Source organism: Uloborus diversus, chromosome 4, assembly GCF_026930045.1.
Source record: "Uloborus diversus isolate 005 chromosome 4, Udiv.v.3.1, whole genome shotgun sequence".
NCBI lineage: Eukaryota > Metazoa > Arthropoda > Arachnida > Araneae > Uloboridae > Uloborus > Uloborus diversus.
In genome coordinates, this window is record NC_072734.1 from 150,596,602 (window position 1) to 150,623,440 (window position 26,839).

Consider the following 26,839-nt stretch of genomic DNA (forward strand, 5'->3'; position numbering starts at 1 on the left):
GAAGGGGCTCTTTTTGTTCCAAAGGGAACTCATAATGCGTTTTTAATGTTTCTTTGTAATTTACAATTTAAATCTTTGCAAATCAGAGATCATAAGATTGGGAAGCAATCTTTGGGGTTGGTGAGCATCAGAGAGCAGGGGGGGGCGGAGCCCCCTAGTATAGTAAAGTAATTGTTCAACATATTATTTAACACTAAAAATGTGCATGATGGTGGAAACCTTATCTTAATCACCATCTTACCAAAACAATAAAATTAATTTATAAATCTTTAAAATTTATTGAATATTAAAAAAACTTAATCCTAATTTTAAAAGTAAGCAGAATGGGTTCAATGAGTTCAGATTGCTTTATTTGTAAAGTTTATTACCTCTTTCATCCCAATTGAACCCATTTCAGAACTTTTGTTGACTCTAAGCTGGTACACATAGAAAACTGCCACATTTTAAGGATTTTTCCTACAAAAAGTATGAAAATTTTAATTCTGGAAAATAGTGGTATAGAAAAACCCCTCCAATGTGGACACTATCGGGACATATTTTTTTTTATAGGCAATAGAGAGGTGTCTGCAGGGAAGGAGTTTAATAATGTTATTTGCCTTGGAATTAGGGGAATTAAAAATTGTCCGCATATGAGGGGTGACATATTAGGAGGGGGTTTACTGTACCACTTTTTTCTAGAATTATAGTAGAAGCATTGGTGGTACTAGATGGGGTTACATTAAGTTGAATTTGATTCATGCATTTGTATTAAACTCTTTCTGATGCACTTATACCTATTATTAAAAAATTGCTACTGCCATAATGAAAATAGTTAAAAAGTTGCTTTTTAATCTGTTATATGAATTTATGAGAGTAAAGTAATCATTGTCTACAAATTATTGAAGATTTAAAAAAAAAAACTGATTTAAATTTTTAAAAAAATCCAACTTTTCTGATTTTAAAAAAAATCACAAACCCTGATCATTATCTGTTAAAATGATGTAAAAATTTATTTCAGCTTAAAAATTGATTTTATTTAATGTCAGTAATCAATTGTTTTCAATTTGACTGTGCATTCTTTTCAACTAATAATGTTTTTGACTTCAGTATTTATATTATTTCATAGAATTTATAAAATTACTTGATAATGCTTTTAGAGTCCTCTTATTCGCTCTAAATTCCAGCCTAACAGTTTCTCATTTCAATCATTAACCAATAAGAAACTCTACTTAAATAATACTTTTTTTTTTGTTTACAGAGTATTTTTATGGTATTGCTGCAGGTAGAGATCTTTCTTTACGAAAAAAATTCAAGATTTTTTCACTTGAAACGCTTACAGATCGCTTCCAAAACAGTAAATATTTCATGTGCTTCCAAAAGATGATAATAACAAAACATAATTTTGATATAAATTTGACAATTTCTACAAAAACAAAATTTCGACAAGAAAAAAAAACATCCAAAGATGACTGACAGGGAGAAAACATATCTGGAAAGGAACAACACTTACTGAGCAGTGAAAAAAAACTAGTCATGCTCGGACTCTGAGCATTAGCACATGATTATTAAGGACTGAAAGGTAAGTGAATTGCTTATCTATAAGCGTAGCAAAAATAAAAGGTTATATTTAATAAAAAGTATAGAAAAAAGGTTAAAATGAAAAGAGTTAGAATTCGATGATCAGACATACCTTCCAACCTTCCAAGAAAAAAAATCCAGAAGATTTTTTACTATTCCTTAAAGCACAATCATACAGAAGTTTTTTACTTCATTTACGCTTAAAATAATTAATTGAAATATGAACCTGAAGAATAAAAGTTAAATTAATGCTTGTTAAAACATATTTTTGATCAAACTTATAATAATGTTGCTAGATTATGATGTACTAAAGTTTGAATTTTAGTAATAAGCTTTCAAACCATGGAGTACATAAGATTAGGACAATCTTTGCAAACAATTTTAGTTTTTTTTTTACAAAGCTACCTAAATAAAAAGATTTGCCCAAAAGTTTGTAAAAGCCAGTAGATTTTTAATAAAAACTGGGAAATTGAGAGGAAGGCTCAAAAATCAGGAAACTACTAGAAAAACCAGTAGTGTAGCAAGGTATGTATAAATGAGCAGTTCCTTAGCAAAATTGTATGATAATCTAAGAATTTCTTTTAGTTTATTACTTTCAGCAAAAAAAAATGTCTTGAATATTTGTAACATGATGAAAATTTGTGGAACATGCCTAATAATGAAACAACGACATTTTTTGGGAGTAATTTATTTACATGTGTTGGACCAGATGAAACACTGATGAATGTTTGTGAATGCATTTCCTTGCCAATAAGATGATGATAATTTACAAGCCATCTTACAGTTGCTACTGAAAAGAAATCATTGAATTATCCTCAGAAATAAAATCATTTTAATAATTAAAAAATATATATTATTTCATTTGAAAATGAAAGGAAGGCAGGTTTTGCAATAACAAAAAATCGATGAAAGGAAGACTGAATTCTTCAAGGGGAAAAATGCGAATCTTAAGTTTTATATAATCACGCCGCACAACATAAAGAAAAGTAAATAGCAAAATATCTTTCTTGAAATTATAAGTTCATTTTCCAACGAATATATTAGTACTTTCATCTTTGCTGATAAAGCTTGCCATGGAGGAAATTTTTGCAGAAAGAGAAAATAAAAACTGTCAGATGAATATATGTATATATATATATTACAAATTTTTGTCAATATTCTAAAAACACAGTGACAGCACATTAACTTGAAAATCCTCCTCTGCCTCCTCTTCCCCTATTTACTATGCGGTACGGAGAGGATCTGCCCCGGTAATGACCCCTATTACCCCTACTGTTGTGGAACATTTGGTTAGCAGGTGGCCTCATGTGCATTCTAGAATTATTAAAATCAGAAGGTGGAGGGCCATCATAATCCATTCTTTGAGGATAAGACTCTTCCCGCATGGGGCCATCAGTCCATGCATGCTTATGCCCACCACGGTAACCCATGTCATCTTGTCCTGGCCCCATGTGATTATTCCTAAGGTCAACGTCACCAGCGGGATAACGTCCATCTGGTCCATAATGGGAAGGCGGTCCATTTCGTGACACATTTTCCGACCTGAAATCCTCATCGCCCATCGATGGCGGCTGAGGAAATCGTTCCTGTCTGCCTCGGTTGGGCTGATTGATATTGTTAGTGGGTTCGAAACCGGGCCTCATTTCACGATTTTGTATCGAGGCTCCGTTTTCTCGATGCATATTGTCTTGCATTTCTCTGTGTTGCACATCCATGTCAGTGGGATGTTCGGAGTAAGAACGCCATGCATCATGGGTGCCAGCATTCATGTTATGTGGGAAGTTTTCATTTTCCTGATAAGACATATCATTTGAAGGCTTCAGTCCACTTTCATGCTGCGGCAAAACAGGCACTTGATTTTGATCTGGAAAGAATTTGAACAATTTAGCCTATTTATATCAGTCTCAAAACAACATTTTGTACTTTACTCATTTTCATACTAGTATTTGCAAATTGGCACAACAATTCTGTACCTCAGAGCCAGTCTAACATAAGTCCAAAAATTACAATTTCCAGGTAAACTAAATGTAGAATTTTATTCTGTATGTAGAATCTTATCAATATTGAGCCACAACAAAGTATTTCTATAAAAAATTCTTTTATAATAATTTACCAGTGTTTTAAGAGTTTAAGTCCCAACTTTAGTATGCATAAGACAAATGTTTTACTCTTCTGCAAAGTAGTAATTATGTGACTTATGTTAGTCAGGCTTCAAGGACGGATCCAGAAATGCTTCAAGGATGGGGAGAAAGGGGGGAACACTTGATTTATAGTACTTACCGCTTACAACATATTCTGAATTCTAGTACTCAAATTCCTATTTCCATCCTTTTCCTTAACAAAAATTAGATGGCTTGCAATTTTTAGGACTTCAATTCCAAAAAAACTTCAGGGGAGAGTCCCAAATTTTCCTTCTTCTGACATCATTAAAGACTAAAAATGCATTTTTAATAATTCACCATCAAAAATGTGCCTCAGGAAAGTTACGTCATCTAGCCTCAAAGAATGGGTATTCCCCCTCCCTTGTGTTTGTGCTTTGATGTAGCGAGTTAGTTATACAAACACTAAGAAATAATAAATCTTTCAAGTTTTAAGAGAAATGAAGGCACTAGCTGCAGAGTTGCTATTTTGTCCATTTTTTTTTTTTTTTTTTGTAAAACATCTGGGGTGGAGGAAGATATTAGGTAAAATGGAAGAATTTTTGGACAAAAATTTTGATTGAAGTCCCATCAGATAAAAAGCCAAAAGTGAAAACAATGAAACAAAAATAAAAAACAAACTTCAAATAATAATAATAAAAAGCTGAAAATTCATATTAATGTCATAACAAGTTCAATTTTATTTCTGTGGAATATTTTCCTTATTAATGTCAATTTCCTAATTCATTATATGACATTCCACATTTAAGAGCCATATGTTTTATAATTTTTTAATTTTACAAACAAATGTAAATCTTTTATAGTTGTTACTAATATCATCATAACTTAATTTTTATATTCTTCTGTTTTATAAATGTGTTACCATTAAAAAATAAAAAATAACAAAATTAAAAAAATAAAAATATGCACTTCTCATAATACACTCAGGAGGACAAAATAACTTTTCTGGGTCAGAAAAGACAATTTAAGTGTTCCTGTAGTTTTCAAAAATTCCAAGAAAATGACACCTTAAACAAAGAAAAGTGTGGCATCAAGTCATGAAGAGAATTTCTCTCTTATCATTATTTAGCTTTCAATTATAACTTTGAGCGTTGAAAACATGCATATTTTTGTTGTTGAGAAGGTTTGGTTTCAAATGCTAGAACCACACTTTTCTTCGTTTGTGGTGTCATTTTCTTGGAATTTTGAAAATTACAGGAATACTAAAATTGTCTTTTCTGATCCAGAAAAGTTATTTTGTCCTTTTGAGTGCATTATGAAAAGTGATTAGTATTTATTTAAAAAATTCTGTTATTTTATTCTTTTCAGTGCAAATGTATTTCAGAAATAGAATAATGTTACCATCATGAAACTTCACCTAATTTTTTCATACAAATGGTCTGTACTAAAAGTAAAAAAAACCTATGTATATATCTAAAACTTTAAGCAGTTGGCACTAAAAATTAATCCTTGTTCCTCTCTAGGATTTATTTGTTCACTAATTTAATTAAAACCATTTAAATGTCAAAGGTTTCCCAAACTAATATATGTTTCAAAACACACAACAAGTTACTCGTGATAAAGATCCTAATACTGCTGTGCGCAGGTAAAGGGCAGTAACTGCAAATTTTTCATTTTTTTGCATTTTTGTCATCTATAGTACGTTATCTTTATTGTACAAGCTCACTTATTGGGTTTCCACAGAAAACACATTCCAACATTTTCCTATTGTTAGTTAATATTGAATCCACTACACATTTCTTCAAGTACCTTGAAAACTCATTTCTGCAGATACTGCCATTTACCTGCACATGGCAGAATATGTCTCTTTACTTGGGCCCGTTATCGATTATTGGCATAGATGAGAGCAAGGATGGAGAATACATTTCATGCTTGCTCCAGAGAAGCCATCATTCAAAATTTTTATTACAATTACTATTAATATTACTGCTTTAAGGTAACGAATATTTGTAAAATGGGTTTTATATTTAATCATTTAATGGGAAAATTACATGAAATTTGCTGTTTTCCATCCTAACCGGAAAAAATAATTTTATTTTAGAATTTTACTTTTCAGCGTTAAGTTATAACTTAAGATTAAGCAAAGCATTTAGTGAAATTCCAAAGTGTCTAAGTGGTCAAGATACTGAGATGGAAGCAAAAGCAGGTCTTAGATTTTTCCGTGACAATCAGGCCAAGTATAATAAAAGTGCTTAGTAAAATATAAAAGCTTTTGAATAAACTAATCTTATTTTAATTTTTACTTGAAATATTTTACATAATATAGTGTATATACAAATATATATACAGTCGGCCCTCGATTTAACGAGCCTCTATTTTATAAATTTCGCGACTTATAATGAATTTTTCTTTTCCCCTCGACTAAAATGAAGGCAAAAATCTCTATTTAATGAATAATAAACCCCGAATCAACAAACTATTTTAACAGTCGAATATTTTTTTTTTTTTGTTAATTTGAGTTTGGAAATACTGGATTGTTTTACAAATGATATATTCACTTTCTCCGAAGCAGAAAAAGTTTTTTTTTAGGAATCAGCAATTTTTGATGGGCGAGGAGGCAACTAATGAATAGCGATGCTGATGCAGAAAGCAATAATGAAACTTCCATTAAAACTGTTACTTTTTTCTAATGCATTAACATGGCCTAGAAACTAAAATCATATCTCATGTAGCAGCCTGTCAATGACAGTATTTTTTTCCCTCCATAGAGTTGAAAGAGAGCTATTTCAGGTCAATTATCAAGAAAATAGTCAAACACCAATTACTCAGTACTTTAAAATTTCAAATTAACTAGTATGTAATAAGTTGCAGAATGCTGAAAAAAAAAGTGTACACTTTCTACTTATGGCTATTTTTATGCAGTTGCTTATCATGGCTTTCAGATAAGGCAAGTGCAATTTTTTTCGCACCCCAATATTACGAATAACCCCAATTTACTGTATAAAAGTTTCGGTCTTGATGATTGTGTCACATCAAGGTCCGACTGTACATGAGAGATAATTTGATGTAAAAATGTCCCTTAAATGAGAAGAATCAATATATTTATTTGTGATAGCTAAGTTATGGATTTTAGCTCAGAACTTTCAATATACTGATAAAAGTAAACAAAATGATATTTTGTCTGGGTGTTTTTGCCAAATTTTTGTCCTGGATGGAACAAACTGGACAACCCTAACTAGTTGTATGCTAAGGACTTTAAACCACTTTTTTTTCTAGAAAAAAATAATACTTCTCACACGGATTTTTTTTTTTTCTTTTTTTCCAAAGTCTTACATAACCATGGATAAAAGCATTAAATAACTCTATGGCATTACAAAACATCACACCATCTACATACATACAAAAAATATTCCAGCTCAGATTGTTATATATATAATAAGCTGCTCCACACACACAGCAGCTTATTATATTGATAATATAACTGAATTCAAATTATAAAATGTATGCTACATGATATGGTTTTACTATATAATTTACAGTTAAATATCAAAAATGAAATGTATAATAGTAGATAAATGTAACTGAAGCAGAATTTAATTGTGTCTTTACGTTGTTTAATTTCTCTTTCATCCACTTGTTATATTAAAGGGTCATTTTTACTCTAATAAAATTTTTGATGCTTCATGGCAATTACTAAATTCTGTTTAAAGCATCTATCATGGATAGAATATTAACCAGATAATGTATAATATAAATTATCAGACTACTAGAGAGTTGAAGTGAAAGAAGAGGTACAGAAAATGGTCATATGGTAAAACAAACACTGAACACTAAATTCAAAGTCAGAAATAATGAATAAATACCTATGGGTCTTTCTCCCAATAATGCAGGTCGTGGTGGTTGGATGACTTGCTCAGGATACTGATTTTCACTTCTGGAATTTACATGAAATTGCTCAGGCGCTGGCATTCGTTGTTTCTTCTCTGGCGCTGCTTGTATCTGACCTACAATTGAAGTTTGCTCAGTGACAAGCACAATAAATGATTTAATTAATGTCTCTTTACTTAAGTAAAAAAAAAAAATTGTGTAAATAACAACACTTTATTCAAGTTACCCCCCTCCCCCCCAATAAAGGAAATAATTTTAGTGAAGTAACATTTAAACACCACAATGCAAGATGCTTGCAAAAGTTGCACTTCATATTCATTGATTTTCCAAAACATTGATTTTAATCTGCACTTAAAAAACGTGATCTGTCTGAGCATTTTTGCACTATAAAATTTGGCATACGTATAGTCCTAAAAGTCAAATTGCAAAACAAACTCAGCAGTTAATTTTTGGACAAAAAGTAAACCTTGAATTCTAAGTAAATTTATCATTTTTTATTTATCTGTTCATTATTGTTTTTGTATTTTTTTTACATGACTGTCACTTTTACTGAATGTCCATTAATCAGAGGAAAATACATGGAGGTCATTTTTCAAAGAGACTGGAACCAGAAAAAAATGTCTTTTAAATAGAGGTGTCCCTTATTCGGAGAAATTCCTTAAAGGAGGGTACTACTGTACTTCGAACTTCCTCTTTCATGAAATACACTGCCAGCCTGGGCCAGATTTAAGGGAGGGCAGGTGGGGCTGCTGCCCCGGGGCCTCCACAAAAAAGGGGCCCCCACAATGAAATTTTTACAAAATATCCTAACTTTCATGGGTCGGAAATATCGGATATATACATATGTATCAAAATATTCGGATATATATCAAAGTATCGGATATTTTCAAAAATATGATAATCTTTTAGAACCCTGATTAGTGGCTTCCACTCCTTCATTGCCCCGGGGCCTCCACACTTCTAAATCTGGCCCTGCTGCCAGCTCAGTCAATTCCAGTCGAGGACTGCAGTTTCGAGTTTATTGGCACTCATCAGCCCGACTTAGGAAGCGGCTGAGCTGGAGGTAACTTACTGAATTCTCTTACAATTAGTTTATCTCCAAATGAATAATTACTTACGAGGTTTAACAAACAGAATAACAACAGCAAAAAATATTCAAAACAAAAGCAAAGGTTATATGGTTTATTATTACTGGTTATATGGTTATTAACTCCTGGGTTATAATGAAAATTATCAAGTTTCAAACCATTGCTACGTTCTTGACTCTCTGGAGGTGGTGCAAGAAGTAAAGGCTGTTTGCTCTCCATCCATTGCTGCTGGAACTGTTTCGGTATAGGCTTAGCAAAAGGAGTTTTCTTTTGCTGTGTTGATTTTTCTGTGGCAGATTCTTCAGTCGTGAAATCCAATCCAGGTATGTGCATAACTTCATCCTCAAAACTGTTGTCTAAAGCAAACATATTTATATGTACTTTCAAGCAAATTACAGTCAAAGGTGACATGATTTAATAGTATAACATTGATAAAAATGAAGGATGGAAATAGGTTAAATTTTTATATCTTAAATCTTTTGCTCAGGAAGTAGGACAAGAGGATATTGTTTTAACATATTCAAATCTCAGTCTAATCTGGAAATTAGGAAAAATTACTACGTACTTGTAGGCACAGAATACCTTACCAGAAAAGCAATGGTAAGTAAAACAAAAGAACGTTTTATTGCACAAAACTAGTACACTAAGCTAAAGCAATAATCTGTAATTTTGTGCGAAAAAAGAGGTGTTTTTTCCTATTACTTCTAAGCACAAAGATTTTTTTTTAAATTTCTTAAAGCCTTCTTGAAGCTATTTACTCCTTTATCTTTACGGAGGACTAATCAACTTACTTGGACCAACCTAGATGGGAGTTTGTTGTAGGTCATCACATTCGTATTTGTATTTTAGTTTATACCTTATGCATAAGGATTTTAAAACATCTTCGGAAAAAAACTCCTTAGCAAACACAAAAACTTGCTTTTGATCAAAACAACAACATGCATACAAGAAACAGAAACTGGTGAACAATTGCTTAGGACGCAAGATATTATTGGCTGTGTTTTTGTTAGAGGAAACCCTGTTAACAGAAATATTTGGTTTGTTATTGTAAAAATAGTGCAAATTAAAAACAAATTGTTTAAAAAAATAATAAACAATTGTTTGGGTCTCTAGAAGAAGGACACACTTGTTCTTCATTAATATTTAGTGTATACCTGTCCTAGAGAAGGGCATATGTTACAAATCCAAAATAAAAATTTTAATTTGTAACATATGCCCTTTTTCTAGGGACCCATTCAATTGTCTGATTTTAAAATTTAAGCTAACTAAGTAATATAAATGGGGCTGTTTTTTTTCTGCCTAACAAAAAGTCTGCAGGCCATGATATCTATGTTAAAAAAAGATTTTTGAATACGTTTAATGACCTACATGTCTTGAGCTAGTTTGAAAATGTGTTATTTTAAAAATAGCCTGAAAATTGGAAAACAAAATTTTGAAAAGAATAAAATATTACAAAAAAAAAAAAAAAAAAAAAAAAAAAAAAACAGGAATATGTAAATTTCATTCTCCAATAAGAGAATGGTCCATTTTTGTGATAGTGGTTTTTACAAACAGGTTTGTTTGTTTCCTTAGTCGTGATTTGAAAAAAATCATTAGGAACAACATTTTTCTTTTTAGTTTCTTATTCAAATTTCACTTGCTCAACTATCCAAAAATTCTCACTCAAATTCGGTGTTTTTTGCACTTTCCGGAAAGTCAAGCTTTAACTGTATTTGATTTAATCATTTTCTCAATTTAACAATAAAATCCGTCTAACTTTTCATCATCAGAAATATCCTAATAATATCAATATTCACAATTGCACAAATGATTTTTAAAATTGCAATCTTTTAATAAAAGATTTCTTAATATAATCTTATAAAATAAATTTTAAGACATCTTCAATTAAAAAAAATTGAAAGAATTTTCATCAATCTAAATGTTAATTACATAACAGTTGAAAGTGAAAGGGATACATTTTTTCCGCTTTATTCAATATATTTTTTTTCTGTACTCAAAATAGTGATTAAAATTTTTATTTACCTTGCTGCTTTAAGTGATCAGGAAGACCATATTCTAAGCCCATGCCAGGAATAGATGAAATTGTGTTTGAGTCATCTGAAAATTAAAAGTAATGCAAAATGTGTGATTATGTAAAGCAAAAGAGTGTGAACTATAACTACTAAACAAGATGTCAGAATACAGAAATTCTTAATAAAATTGGAAAAGAGAGGAGAGAAAATTTTGAACAAATCATGTATTTGATACAATTTAATTCATAAACTAAGCAACTAAAGTCAAACACAAAAAACCTTTCATAAAAACATGAAATACCATAATCTGCAGCATCTTCTTGTCCCTTAGGCAGAGTATTTAAGTTGTACTTATCCCGCATTCGATCACCTGGACGATTTCTTGTCCAAAATTTACTAAAAAGAAAAACTTTAGTGTTAAGACTACTTTATAATGTTACAGTTACAAAAAGGATGTTTTCATAAGTTAGCTATTAAGTTTGGCAACATGTAGAAAAAAAAGGTAAGGAAAAGGAAAATACCTAGAGTGGTCGTTAGATCCTGAACATAAAATGTGACCCAGTGGATGCCATGCTAAAGACCACACACAAGAATCATGAGCCTGTTCCATGCATCCAACTTCTTTATCAGCACTATTGAAAAAAGAAGAAAAGCATTCTATTTAATTGATTCATTAGTCGGTTAGAAAGACATAAAAATACCTTATTATATAATAAAAAATATATATTCCATGGAAGAAATAATATAACTCTAAAAAACGAAAGAAAAAGAAAGAAAAAAGAACACAAAAGAATAATTTGTTGTGAATCCATTAACTAAAAGGTTACCATCTTATTTTTTCCTTTTTGAAATATGAATCTTTTTTCTCGGCATTCTGCCATGTATATATTATTATTCAAACCAGTTAGACTCTATACAAAAAAACACCATGTCATCTTTGAAAAACCAAGATTTTTACCAAAAAAAAACAACAAACTTAAGCAATATCCTTCAATATTTTTCTCCAATGAAAAGTAGGCTAAGTTAATATTTCTTTTTTCTTTTTAGTACAGGGTGGCGACAGGAACTGTGAAAAAAAGTTCCCTGACTTTCCCCTGATTTCCCTGATTAAGTTCACCAAATTTCCCTGATTTACGTTACCAATGTTAATGGTTTCCTTTCTTTGCTCTACTTGAAATCCATTGTATGTTTGTATAAAATACAGTATTTTAAACGTTTTAAGTTGTGTAAAGTTGATAAACTAAAGATGTATTTTTAAAAAATGCTACTTTTTTTAACAAAATGGTTAAAAAAACTTATCAAGTCAATTTTTTTGGAAATTTTTTTTTTTTGCTAGAACTAAAAAGTAATTGAAATTATTTTGAACTAAATTTTCAAACAGTATAATAATTGTTTCAAAAATAACAAGCAATAGTGAAAGAATAGAAGTAATGTAGTTACTCTTATTGACATATTTATGCAAAACAGATGAAACCTTTTGACATCCATTCATAGGGAGCTTTTCTCTAATCAAGTACATAGGTTTTAATGAATGAATACAGCATTTTAACAATAAAAAAATAAAGATATTTACTTAAGTACACAAGTTAACTCTATTTTAAATGATTTAAGTATGTAACCCAAAAAATCTTAGATTGCTTTTGTAACAAACAACTTTGAAATGCCAGAAAAAAAAAAGCAATTAGTTAATTTCAAAATATATAAAAGAAGAATACAACTTGGTTATAAAATAAAAGAATCATTTAAGTCTGAAGAAAATAAAGCCTTTATAATCTGCGGCGATAACAAATAGTATAAAGGCAAAAAACAAAGTTTTTCTGATTGAAAGTTCAATTACAGCAATTAAATTAAAAACGTGAAGAAGTAATAACTTTTAAGCATTTATCAGTATTAATTCAAAACCCAAAGATTTCTTCTTAAAATCGTGATGACAGACGCTAATCACTTCGAGACAATGGAATAAAGGCAAAAGAGCGAAGGCATTAATGAAGGCTTTCTCTTTGCCTGTATGGTTGTTCACTTAACGTCGCATTGAAAGCATGAAAGGAAATTAAAGCAAGGTAAAATAAACAACCTAACAGACACAGAAGCAATCTTAGGAATTTCATCCTGTGGTTAATAAGTAAGATTCAATACTTAGAGGTAGAGGAAAAAAGATGCACAAATATGCGGCAGTGTATAATCACATCTCATTAATTTTTTTTTCAAACAGATAATTGGCGGAAAATGCGTAGGAAATTAAGATACTTAATTTTGTAAAACAAAAAAAAGCCTTCATAAAATTAATTTTCCCTGATTTTTTGTTATTTTTTTGAAATTCCCTGATTTTTCCCTGATTAATAAAGTTCCCTGACTTTTCCCTGATCTCCCTGATCTCTCGCGACCCTGTAGTAAGACAATTTAAGTTGCTGCCTGTTATGTCATGCTTTCATTCAACAACAATTATTTCATATAAAGTAAATGAAGATGTTAAAGATTCAATTAAGATATATATAAAAAAAATGTTTATTTTAGACTTTAAGCAAAAAGTTTTTTTTCTAATCACCAAGAACTAATTTTTCTTTCCATTGCTTTTTGAACTGAAATGAATGAAAAACAAGAGGGACAGGGAGATATAAGCGTTTTGGCATAAAAATTTCACTGTGTGCATTGTTATACTATTTTTGAAAAGGTAAAGAAGCTTAAAGAAAGTAATTAAGCTCGATAACACTTTATCCTAAATACTTTGAAGTATAAAAAATAGGCGGAAATTTATAAGTGAGAAATGACTTGACTGAATACTTTATACCATTCATGGGGAAAATGTTTATGTCAAAAATAGAGTGAAACTTCTCAGGAGCGACTACCCACAGTTCCGAGAAAAGGTTACAGGTAAAAAGGATTAAATTAGTGAAAAATACTTGAAAAAAGAATTTACTCTTATTGATTAAATTTTGCTTTTGGAATTATTACATATTTGTGAAACAAACATATCTTAAATCTTTTTAAGCATGACAAAAGTATGAATCTTTCCTTTTTTTTGTACCTACTTTCACACTTTAATCAGAAAGAAGATCATTTAAATTTAAGTCTTGCATGTTCTCTGAACTATATATGATGAGGTTAATTTATATAAAAGTTTGATGGTCCAGCAGGAAGAAGAGCTGTCATCGTAGGATAAGATAAATGACGGCGTTAGACAATATCTTCCCAATCTATACCCATCTATATCAATGCCTGAAGGCACAAAGGTCTAAAATTTTTATCTGGACATTAATTGGAAAAAAAAAGGCTAATATGTAAAAAGGGAAAAGGCAAGACATTGTTCAGATAAGATAGAAATATAGTCACTAACAGATGAGGTTCATTATCGATAGGACGGGGGGTAATATTTGGGCTAAAATAGGGGTTGGAGATGATCGTTTTGAAATTTAAGTCCCAAAAAAATACAGCTTTAGGGTATATTTGATTGCTTGAGAAGGATTCATGATCCCATGGTCCGTTTATGGATCTGTAGTTGGATAAGGGAAAAAAATCGGTGGCTTGGAAAATGGCCATAAACACAGGTGATCCCTGTATAGAGGTGGCAGCTCATAGAAGTTTCACTGTAATATTACTAAGATGACCTATCTAAACTAAATATTTTCACAGTTCTTGTTTATTAAAACAAGCCTAAAATTTTATTAAATTGACACAGAGAAAAACAAAGTGAGAAAATGTACTGAAAACAAATTCCAAAACAAAGCATTCATACCCAACAACCCAAAACATAATACATCCATCTGATCCTCCACTAGAAAATAAGCCTTCATGAGTAGGATGCCACGCCAAAGCTAAAGATTGAATAGAAGAAAAAAGCAATAAATTAAATTCAAAACATATAACTTCTCAGCATATATATTCAACTGCAAAAAGAGGTATTAATACATTTGAAACATTATGAAGTATTCCTCAATAAAATTCTGTAAACAGAACAAACAGCTTGTTTCTTCAAAAAGAAATGTAGAACACAAGATTTCAGCTTCATTGTTATCATGATATTAACAAAAGTAAAAAAGAAAAAAACTTAGTAAAAGTAGGATCCCAAATAATCAGTTGAGAATTCTACAGAAGTTACTATTTATGAATAATGAACCCTAACGCAGTATTACAAAAAAAAAAAAAAACACCCTCATTATTTTTTAAAAAAAGACAAAACCATTGTTAATTTGAAGAGCTGATTCATTGTCAGCAAGCATGCTCTTTTTTTTCTTTTTTATTTTTGAAAAAGGTGAAAAAGGGAACATGTATGGTACATAGTAAAATCTCCATAATGCTAACATCTGCAACTTGGAAGAAATTTGAATAAGTTGAAAGTTTCAATATCAAGTTTGTAATCAATATTCCACAAACACCATCAGTTCTCAAAATAGCGTCTTCCAAGAACACTTTCACCACATTTTTTTTCCAAACATATGATTGTATCTGCAGTGTGAGTTATTATTTTAAGCTTCTTTTGTATTTAAGTATTTGAAGAGTTTCTTTCTTAAACTCCTGACATTGCTGTTTTTTTAAAAAATCAGATCAGTGATGCACACACTCATTCCTTACCTTTTTTCCGCTAACATATAGATATAGTTTTACCATTAACTAAGATATTTAAGATCCTTTCATACTAATTTATTTGCTCACAACTAGTCAATTAAAAATAAGTATTTTAATTACGGGCATATTCGGCCATAATTAATTTTTGGGCCATTGTTTCTCAAAAATATTTAGAATTGATGATAAAACATGTGCTAAATTTCGCAGACGATGAATATAAAATGCAGCAGTAGAACAGTTCTATTAATTTTATTTATTTTTGTTGTTATTCAGAAACTGGGCCAGATTGACTGCTGGCGATTTAAGCAATAAGTAGGCCTAACCAAAACTGATACATACGGACACTTGCATCAAACAAGCAAAAAGAAAAAGCAATATTCTCAGGGAACTTGCTACGAAAACTATGAAACTTGTTTTTAAAAAAAAAAACTAAATGTGGAGAAATGAACATTCTAATTACAATAAAATTGAAGAAAATCATGCTTGATAATAACATTGTATTATTTTACTCCACCATAATAAAACTAGGTTTTTCTTGGGTTTCATGCAAACTATAATTCATCCCCGGTACTGACGACGTAAACGATACTGTGTCGTTATTGTTAAACACTGATATTTTCCTATATCGATTTCGCGGCAATGTGACAATATTGTATGTCCGCGGCATTATGACGATCCCCACTTTTTGTATTGTAAACGACATTGTATCATCATCGTTTAGTCTACAGTTCTGATATCTCCCCATATCGTTTCACATCCTCTCACCGATGACGCGACCGATCTTTGAAAATTGAGTTTTAAAACCAAAAAAATGGCGGAAATAAAAGAAAAATATAAAAAGTAGCGGAAGATTTTCATTCCTGTTACTTTTTCCCTTCATTCCAAGTATGAGCTAGGAGAATATAAAAAAAACTAAGCAATTGAGGAAAAATGATATCCACTTACTGGTGGCTTCTTTTTTGTGACCCCTAAACGTTTGCATTTCTTGACTCATGTTCCTAATATCAAATAACTTAATTAAGTGATCACGAGAAGCTGTCAATAGCCAGTTTCCATTTTTATTCCACCGTGCGTCCATCACAGTATTTTTGTGAGCATGTCTATCAAAAATTAAAAACAACAATAAACTGTTATTTGAGAAATACATGCAATATTTAATTCAATAAAAAAAAGTTACAGAGATTTATACAGGAGGAAAAAATAAGATTAAAGCATACACTGTTGCGAGGGACTGCCCGCTTTTAGGATCCCACAGTTTAATAGGCTGTTGACTGTCTTTACTACCAGACACAATAAGTGACTTTTGAGGATGCCAGTCAACACACTTAACATCAGCACCATGACCTGTTCAAAACACACCAAAAACATGTAAAACTACTTATTGAAATGAAGTTCACAAATAAAGAAAACTGCATGATAAGAAGTACAGTAATTTATTTAAACCTGCAAATAACAAAAATAGGAAATAACAGTAGTCTTAGTAAAAAGGTGGATGCAAGATTATGCATTGAAAAAAGTAAGAATAGATAGGAAAAAACAAGAAAATTTTCAAAATTTTGAAAAAAAATAGGAAACTAGGAAGAAATAGGAGGTCTGCGGACCCTGCGATTGTTTGTTTGTATTGCAATTGTAAAAAAGTTGTTGAATTTAGATTTCATTTTTGGCTTAAACTAAAACAAATTAAATTTATTGTAACAGTACATCCAGTTTTTTTCTTGCAGAAAATGAATTTATCTTGATATTTAGGCGAAATGTGATCAAAGCATTTTATTTTTTGCCAAAATAGCCAAGTTTTGAAGTACGATATCTCCTAAACTATTGGTCGCACAGAGTGCCACTTCAGCTTAAATTGTTCAGAATTTAATGTGTTGTAACACGAGTATTGACACTTTATTTCAAAAGTTGCATAGTTTGGGAGATAAAAAGGTAAAACTAAAAAATTCCAAAAATTTCGCAGTTTGTCATGAATTACCCAGCGAGCACAGGTTTTTGCTAACTTAGGTTTACATTACCCTAACTGACCCAAACAACATATTAAAAAACCAGAACTAAATCGTGCTTTGCGATTTTAGCCCTTTTTTTTTTTGTATAATATGACTGGACTAAAAATAAGAGTACTAAATGCAAAATACAAACCTTGTGATAAAAGAAAAAGAATTAAACATTCTTCATTTTTGTAAGAATGAAATAAAAACACAGAATGTTAATTCATTACTCATTGCATCCAACTTATCAAAATTTTACTAATTTAAGAAAACAATACCTCTGAGAATCTTTTCTTCAAAACACTTTAAGAAATCCCAAATGCGTACTGTGCCATCATCAGAGCAAGTAACAAATTTGGTATCAATTGGGCAAAAACTGAAATTAGAATACTCTAAATGAAATCAAATGTGCAACTGAAGCTAATAACATTCATTTTGCAAACAATAAAATAGGCTTTTAACATAAAATTAGAGCATCAAAAATCCTTTTGAGAGTTTAAAAGAGCTTTAAGGTCCTGGGAACCTTGTTTTCATGTATATTGTAAGAAGTCCATTAGAATTTAGAGTAGCAATCAATGCTAGAGCAACATATCATTCATAAACATAATATGATCTTTTATTTTAGTAAGTATTCTAGTAAGACGGTGAATTGCAGTAGTATCAATAAAATTGATACTAAATTAAATATAACTTTTAAAAAGGGGTAAAACGTGCAGTTAACAGCATTCCTGCTTATTATTGCAAAGCATCTGCATCACTTTGAAATATTAAACAGCAGTGGCAGATGCTGAAAGTGGTGATGGTGAAGTAGTGGAGCAGTAGCAACGAAATGAAAAATAACTCATTTCTTCTTAAAACATTTGATTTGTAACGAGTTTAAAGCAATTATTTCTCGGTTCCTCAATAAACAGTTACAGTTAACTTACCTAATGCCTCTCAAAGGCTCTTTGTGGGCTTGAAACATCTTTACATTATTCATATTGCTTTGCCAATATTTTACATAGCCTGCATGGTCACCAGTGACCATCCAAACATCATTGTGACTCCAAACCATACACCTTACAGGTGAATCATGAGCCTGTAATTGAAAAACAATACAGCCTTAGAAATCCTTAAAAAAATAACTGGTCTAGTGGACCAGTCTGCATGAAGACATACTAGCCCGCCAACAGCATTACTAGTCTTCTTAGCACGGAATGTAGATAAGCACGAAAGATATTTTGCCATAAATTTATAAGCATTATATTTACATCTATTTATTTTTCATAAAATTTGCATTATGCAGCGACAATGAAGCAGTTTATACATTTCTCTTTTATACATTTTTTAAATTGGTCCCTGCAAACACCAATACATATTAATTACCTATTATACATTTTTCATTTATACGCTTTTTTGTCGAGTCCCTTGAAAAACATATAAATGGTACTTCACTGTAATTGGTTTGGTGCTGTTAAAAAAATTTGTTTGACCTAATTTGAAGCTTTCAAGAATTAGGGGTATAAATAGCTAATGTCCCAAAATGATGTTTGTACATGGGAAAGTAGGTTAGTTTAGCTGAATTAGTTGAATTTGATTAGCATTTTTAATTCAGTATATTTTAAGGGAATTAATTTGAAAATAAAAAGTAAAAATTATTACCTTTCATGCCTAATCTAATTTTAAGATTGAGAAGTAATATTAGACTAAAAGCAGAAAACAATTTAAAATGTATGCACTCATTTCATTTTGCAAACATACTTCATAAATTAATGTCAAAAACTTACCTGTAAGATAGTTTCAAAATTAAAAGTCAGCCCATTCCATAATGTGAATTCCCCGCTAGAAGCTCCAGTAACCAATCTCCTACCTTCAGGTGTCCACTTTAAATAAACATAATTCACGTTCAAATATGTTAAATAATGTCTTAAACATGAGCAACAAATTTTAAGTTCAACAGAAGGACTAAAATTGGGAAATACATGCAAGAAATTGAACACTTCATATACAAAATTTTAAAGCAACAAATTACATTACATAGGAGAGGATGGGTCACAATGAGACAAAAAATATATTTTGCATTTTTCGTATATTGGCGAGTTCTAAAGCACAGAAACATATTTGATTATATTAAAGGTATAAAATTATAGTATATTGCACCAAATTTAGCCCATTTAATGTTAGAAAAAAAAGGTTATGAGGATTTATAAATTCGAAGAAAAATGTCTCATTGTGGCCCAGTTATGGGCCATTATGAGACATTAAGTAGAGCCACAATGGGAAAGCTGAATAATCAGTTTTTTTACCTAATATATTGCCATCTCATATGCTAATTCTTTTAAATCTCTCGTACTTTTTCTATAACACATTTTTTAACTAGAACCAGAGTAATAAAAGTCTATCCTCTGACTCGGTCCCAGGGTTGCAAAGAAACACATTATTTTTGCTTGACGCATATTTTAAATGCATAAAACTGCTTTTTTATTACATACAAAATAATTTTAATTACAGTAAGCAAAAAAAAAAAGATTTAAAAAACAGGAAAATAATAAAATAATAAATGCCAAATATTAACTGATGATTAAATTTTGTAATTATTTTATACAAATATTAATTATAATTATAAAGTGCTTTGAAATAAGTACCATGTTTGGCAAACTTATTAACACCTAACTGGTTTCTAGTTTTGGTTTGTACAAAGCTGTGCAGTAAAGCCTATTTTTTATTGTTAAATTTATTTTTTGTAAACTAAAACAAGAAGTAGATAAGTATTTTACACTTGCTTACTGCTGTTTGAGCTACAATGAGATGTCTCATAGCGGCCCAAAAAATTTGCCTCATTGTGGCCCAAACAACAAAATAAAGATTTTTAAGATAAGATAGATAGATAAGATAAAGATAAAATTTATTAACAAACAAAATACACATACATAACAGTAAGCAAAATTAAAAAAAGGAAAGTACAAATTATAAAACATAAATTACAAACTTCATAACAAAACATTAAGAAAATCTTGACTATAGTTCAACACGAGTTAGTATTAAATTTAACACTAAAGAGCGCCAAAGGCACTGTCCGCAGTGTTTTTTAATTGATTTAGTATGGAGTACAAACACAAATATGTATTAACAGAAATATTTACAAATTAATCTTACACAAGTAGTAAAAATTTTACACAGAACAATTATTGGACTGTTTGACTCCAGAGAAAAAAAAAAAACACAATAACTCGCATTGAAACATTCAATAGTATAAAAATTACAATACAAAATCCCCCCGGTTGGCAAGTCAGTATATTTTATCAGCTAAAAGTTAATTGTTGATACAATGTCATTATTTTGTATATATTCATTGACCCCTTTTTTATATTTTTTAAAGTTCTTCTCATTCCTAACATCTTCCGTTAGTTCATTAAACAGCCGCGGTGCCAAGTAAAAGAATTGTTTTTTAATAATCGTTTTATTTGGTTTTATAACTTTATATTGTTTACCTGAAATTCGAGTATTATATTGTTTTTCATTAATTTCAAACCAGTTATTGTTGTTATGCAAAAAATACAATATTCTCTGTGCATATATTTCTCTGATATTATAGATTTTCTCTGACTTTTGTAAAATAGTATCGTTTTTATTAAGTTCTTGTTTAGCTCCATAAATTATTTTCAAAATTTTTGCATAAGTTCTATTTAAATTGGTAAGATTTGTTTCATAATCGCCTCCCCATGCACAAATACCATACGTAATTATTGAGTTAATCCAAGCGTAAAATAAACATCTAAGAAACTTTTTCCCAACTATATTTTTGAATCATATCATTAAAAAAAACAAAAAATAATATAGCTGAATAACAGAAGATTAAAGTGTCAGTAAAAACATAAACTACAACACTTAGCTTAATTGTTGAAGTCTTCAAGATCATGAATATATGCAAGAAATTATCCGAATAACTTTCAGTGTGTCCAAACAGTAACTATTTTTTTTTACATAACAAAAGCATAGAACAGCATGGAACTATTAATTCTGGGAAGCATTTTGGTTATGTTTACTCCTCCAAGGTGGTGGTAGCTTTCAGATTCGTATTTATTTTTGCATTTACAATGTCTCATTGTGGCCCACCCTCCCCTATATATATGTATATTGTATTATGCAAGGATATGATATACAAAAAATACATGATTTCAAAACTATTTTTCAGTTAAAATAATAAAAAATTATACTAATTAAAAAAAATTATACAAAGTCCCGGAACACCTGTATAGTAACATGTGTTAAAAAAGTCGGATATTGTGCAATCAGTGTCTCCGTTTATTGTTATCACTTTTTCATAAATTTTATAATTTCTTTTCCTTTTCTTTTGTTCCTAAATCAAGGAAATACAATGACGACTGCTGGATTCTTTTCCGTTATGGTTATCAATCGGTTATTGTTATCAAATTGTATTTGTCCCAAAGTGATCACAATGAGCTGCGCCTACTGTAGAATCAATTACAAATATTTTCAAACTCTTGTTAGCAATAGATATTTGTTGAGAAAATTTTTTCGTATGTAAGATGTAGAATATATTGCATCCAATTTATATCCAATTTAAAGAATATAAAGAGTACAAATTTCTAGCATTTGTAAATTTCTCAAAATTGCTGGTTTTTTTTTCTTTTTTAATGCACTTTAAATTCAGAATATGTTGATTGAGAATTAAACTCTAAAATATCAACTCATAATATATTGATGATTTAACTGAATGAATGTTGAAAATGAGAAAAAAGTTTTAAAGCAAAAGAACTTTTAATTAACAAAATGTAAAGGTTACACTTTTCCTGCTGAGACTATGTACATATCGTACTGTAAATGTAAGTCACTGCTTGCTAAACATTTTGGTCAAAGTAAGCTGTTTGACTTTTAGCACACGTAGACAGAATCATTATTTTGCGGAATTAAAGTACGTTTTTTCCTCAAATTTCTTTTTTTTTTTCTTCTGAATTCTGAAAGTAATTAGGATAATCAATGATTCAAATAGTTGGAGTTCAAATAATTGGAGATTTACTAAACATAAAAATTGTCGACACCCTTTAAGCCTAAATCTTTGATCAAAGAATATCCGTAAAGTAAGCTGTTTGACTTTAAGCACACGTAGATGGAATCATTATTTTGCGAATTGAAGTACGCTTTCTCCTCAAATTTGCTTTTTTCTTCTTAATTCTGAAAGCGATTTGGATAATCAGTGATTCAAATAGTTGAAGTTCAGATAATTGGAGATCTACTGAACATAAAAATTTTAGACACTCATTAAGCCTAAATCTTTGATCAAAGAATATCTGTAAAGTAGTTTGACTTTTCGCACACATAGATAGAATCATATTTTTGCGAATTGAAGTACGCTTTCTCCTCAAATTTGCTTTTTTTTCTTCTGAATTCTGAAAGCGATTTGGATAATCAGTGATTCAAATAGTTGAAGTTCAGATAATTGGAGATCTACTGAACATAAAAATTTTAGACACCCTTTAAGCCTAAATCTTTGATCAAAGAATATCATGAACAGATATTCTTTGACCAATTTCCTTTCAGGTATCATTTGTATGCGGCTCTGTAATCCTTTCATTATGAGAAACATCTGCATGCAAATAATAGTCATTGAAAAATAATCTTGCCAAATAACTATCCAAGAAAATTAGAACGACTGTTTTGAAAGTAAATAAATTGTTGCCATCTAGCAAAAGAGAAATTAAACCACATTCCCCCCCCCCCCCCCTATGCATTGTTTATGTATAGAGAATTACTTACTTTGATATTTTTGACTTTGATATGTATGACATTGATATTTTTGTGTGGTTCAATAAATAATTCATTACATACAAGACTGATGGTTGCCAATGGGCCTTGATTAAAAGTGTTTTAAACATAAAGATTATATCACATTCAAGACAATGGAAGATTGCAGTGACAAATATAAGCCCGGGTATTATATTTGTAATAGTGTACACATTTTTTACATATAAATATTTCTGTATATTAATTTAAAATGAAAATATACATACTGCGACACAAAATATAGGACATCTCATTTTATTTGTGGAAGTTCGAACAAATTTAGTAGTTACTGAATTTATAGGATTGTCAGGCATACTTAATGGAGGAGTCATCTGTAAAACAAATCAAAGAAATTAATCTCACAAAATAGCTATACTAATATTATAAAGAGAGAGAGAGCGGATTTTTGTGTGTTTATATATTCGAGGTAATCTCCGGAACCACTGCACCTATTTGAAAAAATTCTTCACTATGTGAAAGGTGCATTCTTACTGAGTGACATAGGCTATGAATTATGCATATACGTTTTTATAGTATTTTTTAAAACTTGTAAGTTCTCTTCACTACCAGTTTATGTTTCATACTCTTTTGTTCTTATATACGTAAAAATTAACCCAGATTGCTCTGCATCCACAATAACAAAATAGTTAAAGGTTCGCCTTTAAACGGAAGGCTGAGGAATGGGCACATGTTACAAATCAGGATGCCAGCAGGAAAACCACCAGAACTTTTTCTGTGTTTGAGGTTGAGAGAAGATCGGGTTCCTTGCATTGCTAGCCTAGGACATTAAAAACTGTTTAAAGCCACATAATATTTATGCTTCAAAATTTAATTAAATGAAATATAACTGCGATTTGCTTCGGGAAAATTAGTTTTTTGAATTCAAGTAGTGTATACAGATAGTCATAATCTGTTTCTTAAAGTTGTTATTTTTCATGCATTCAATTAAGTACATTTAGTTTAGAAAATTATTAACTGAAAGAGTAATTACACACAATTACTGTACTTTCAAACTTAAGGGTTAAAACAACAACAAACAAAAAACAGTGGACAGGAAAGAATTTGATAAAGAGGAAAAAAATATATAAACTATTTGAGGAACTATTCTTCATGATGACCGCATTTAAGCATTTAAAAAAGATATAATAAAGTAATATAGATCAAAAATATGCTATCAGAAGGAAATTGGAAAAAAAAAAGAAAACGGAGGCATATGAAAAAAGCAAGTTTTCCGATGGAAACGATCACAACATTTTAAAAGGTATCACAAGCTTGAGAATGACCCACCTCTTAGTAGAATATACAATATTCATTCTAATAGCTAATCTAAATTCAGTCACATAAGAATTCATTTGAAATATTTTTGTGGTCCTACATATTTACAAACTCGATTAACAGTTAAAGATCCGGGCCAACCTATCAAGCAGCATATAAAGAACTCGGTCTTATAGATGGCTACATATCTTGGAAAAATAACTGTAGTTTACACATGTACTCCACTCTTAAACCCAGATAATTGTTTATAACTATTTTAACTTTTATGTCAACTTTTAAACCCTATTGCTTTATGGCAAACATTTAAAAAAGATCTCTTTGACGACATATTGCAAGGAGAGCGTCAGAAGAAATGTACATTGATTGTTGTTCAATGTCAAGCAACGTAAAAATTAAACGTAAAATTTGTGAATGAAGCGGACACTCAACGGGACTATTGTTTGCCACCGCTGCAGAGAATCAACAAAAAAGTTTTATTGAAACATGATTAAATTCAACACTATCGAAAATCAACAAACAGGCGTCTGCGTTTTTTTTTATGAAACTGCAGGGAGTTTAATTAGAGGTAAAAAAACTCAGCATTTCACATTTAAACCAATTTGAATATCTCCTACAGAAAGACTCCGTATTTCTAACAAGAAAAAATGGGCAATTGGGAGAATTTCTTTAATAGGGTACTCCTATGGACTCCTCTTGATGCTTCTTAAATTAAAGGCGATACCCTAATAATTTTATTGCGCAATTTTAATTTGTTTAATCTCTTCAATGGAATTCAACCCCAATGTAATTCACAACAGAATAATATGATTTCGAGTATTGTTCTTACTGCACCAGCAGCAGATCATTTGGCTCATATTCCTTGCATCCCCATGGTCCCCGTATAATTAAATTTTCCAATTTTAATTACAATATCCAATGAATGTTTCCCTTATGCTATTACCATCAACAAACATACAACTATTATACAACTATATGATACATAGTGCAACGTTACATACAGAAAGATTGTGTTGTTTAGTGGGAATTATACGTTGGTCTCTCTTGATCTGGAAATGAGGTAAGTCAATTTGTTTCAAACCTCATAAAAGTGAAAGAAAAAAATATTGCCTATGATAAGTTTTTAAACTAAATAGTACCTTTATAATATTTACTAGTGTCCCGTCCCGACCTTTTCAAACATAAAAATTAATTCAAAAGTTTTTAAAAAGTAATAAATAAATATTTATCAACACACCTCTGTATAATATGCAGGATCTGGTTGCATAGCTCTTCTGTCTCGGTAGTCTCTTTGCCATACTCGAGCCTAAATTTTTATATTGGTTAATTTGTTGTACAATTATTTTTGTAAATAATACAAAAGTCTTTGAATTTTGCATTTAAATAATAAGTTCAATGCTTTAATATATTAATATGGGAAGAAAATTCATGTCTAAAAGAAATTCACATACACCAAAAAAATTACAATATGAAATTAAAGATACATTGCTGTATACTTATAAAATAAACTTACAATACAAGAAGTTATGTAAGTTCTAAACGCACCAAGTTCAACTTTAATCAAAGCAATCTAATGTCATTATGCTTAGTTTTAGAACTCTAAATAAAATCTATGAGTTTACAATTAAACTGAAACTTAGATTTCACATGTGTTTTTTAATGTTTTAGTGCTGATGTTTAAAAAAAGTGATGCTGGTAATAAAGCTCCACCCCCCCTAAAGCAGCACTTTAAAAATTGCAAACCAAATAAATATTCAGAACTACTTAAAATCAGCATTGTGCATAGTTGTGAAAATATTTCAACACAAGTATTTGATGAAAATAATTAATGAGGAAAAATAATGGAACATCAAAGTCATTTTGGATTAGCAAAAATACATCATCAAAAAAAGAAAAAATATTTTCATAAGAAATAAAAGGTTAGAAAGTTTTAAAAGAAAATTTGTCTTAGGTAATCATAAACGGAAGAGCATAATGGTACTTGATTTTTCCTACTGCAAAAATAAATTCTGAAAACTGAGGTTAATGAAGTATTTAGTAATAAGTAAAATTTTAAGACTTAGACTTCATAAAATGATTGTCTTTGAAAATAATCTTTTTTTAAAATTGTTACTATTTGAGTGATTACCTGCGTAAACATTAATGCTATTTAATTCATATTAAGAATTAAAACTGACAATATTACACAAATGAAAATTTTACATTTGTTTAAAAAACACATTTAATAAAAGCATGACCGAAGCTTAAAAATATACGAAAAACATCTTAAGATCCGATGGATATTTGGTATTAATAGATATATGCATGTATTCAAAATGTCTAGCATTGCAGAATAAAAAATAGTTTTAATAAAGCAATTATAAAATGGTGCATACTTCCAAATGTTTAATCACAGCTGAATTATAATCTACAGTTTTACGAGTAACAGCTTTCCTGAGCCTTTTCCCATCAAACTCTATTGCTTGGTTTGCTGTTTGTGCATGCTGTCGATGGGCTGGGAATGCAACATGATTTTGCTTTTGAAATGCAGGTGGCTGGAATTTAGGCACATAAGAGAACCGTTGGACTGGAACAACTTGAGGAGTTTGCAT

The 26,839-nt window shown here is 30.2% G+C and overlaps 1 protein-coding gene across 1 annotated transcript; it reads right to left on the bottom strand.

Moving 5' to 3' along the window:
• Positions 1–2,235: 2,235 nt before the first annotated feature.
• LOC129221114 (pre-mRNA 3' end processing protein WDR33-like) lies at positions 2,236–26,839 on the bottom strand. The gene is made up of 15 exons (XM_054855561.1): positions 26,624–26,839; positions 25,486–25,554; positions 23,204–23,308; positions 18,959–19,054; positions 18,119–18,270; positions 17,471–17,568; positions 16,425–16,551; positions 16,153–16,307; positions 14,378–14,456; positions 11,166–11,276; positions 10,946–11,040; positions 10,655–10,729; positions 8,791–8,988; positions 7,520–7,660; positions 2,236–3,421 (listed from the first exon to the last, which is right to left on the bottom strand). Exons 1-15 carry the CDS (start codon positions 26,837–26,839, stop codon positions 2,739–2,741), a joined length of 2,400 nt encoding a protein of 799 aa, XP_054711536.1. The 3' UTR covers positions 2,236–2,738.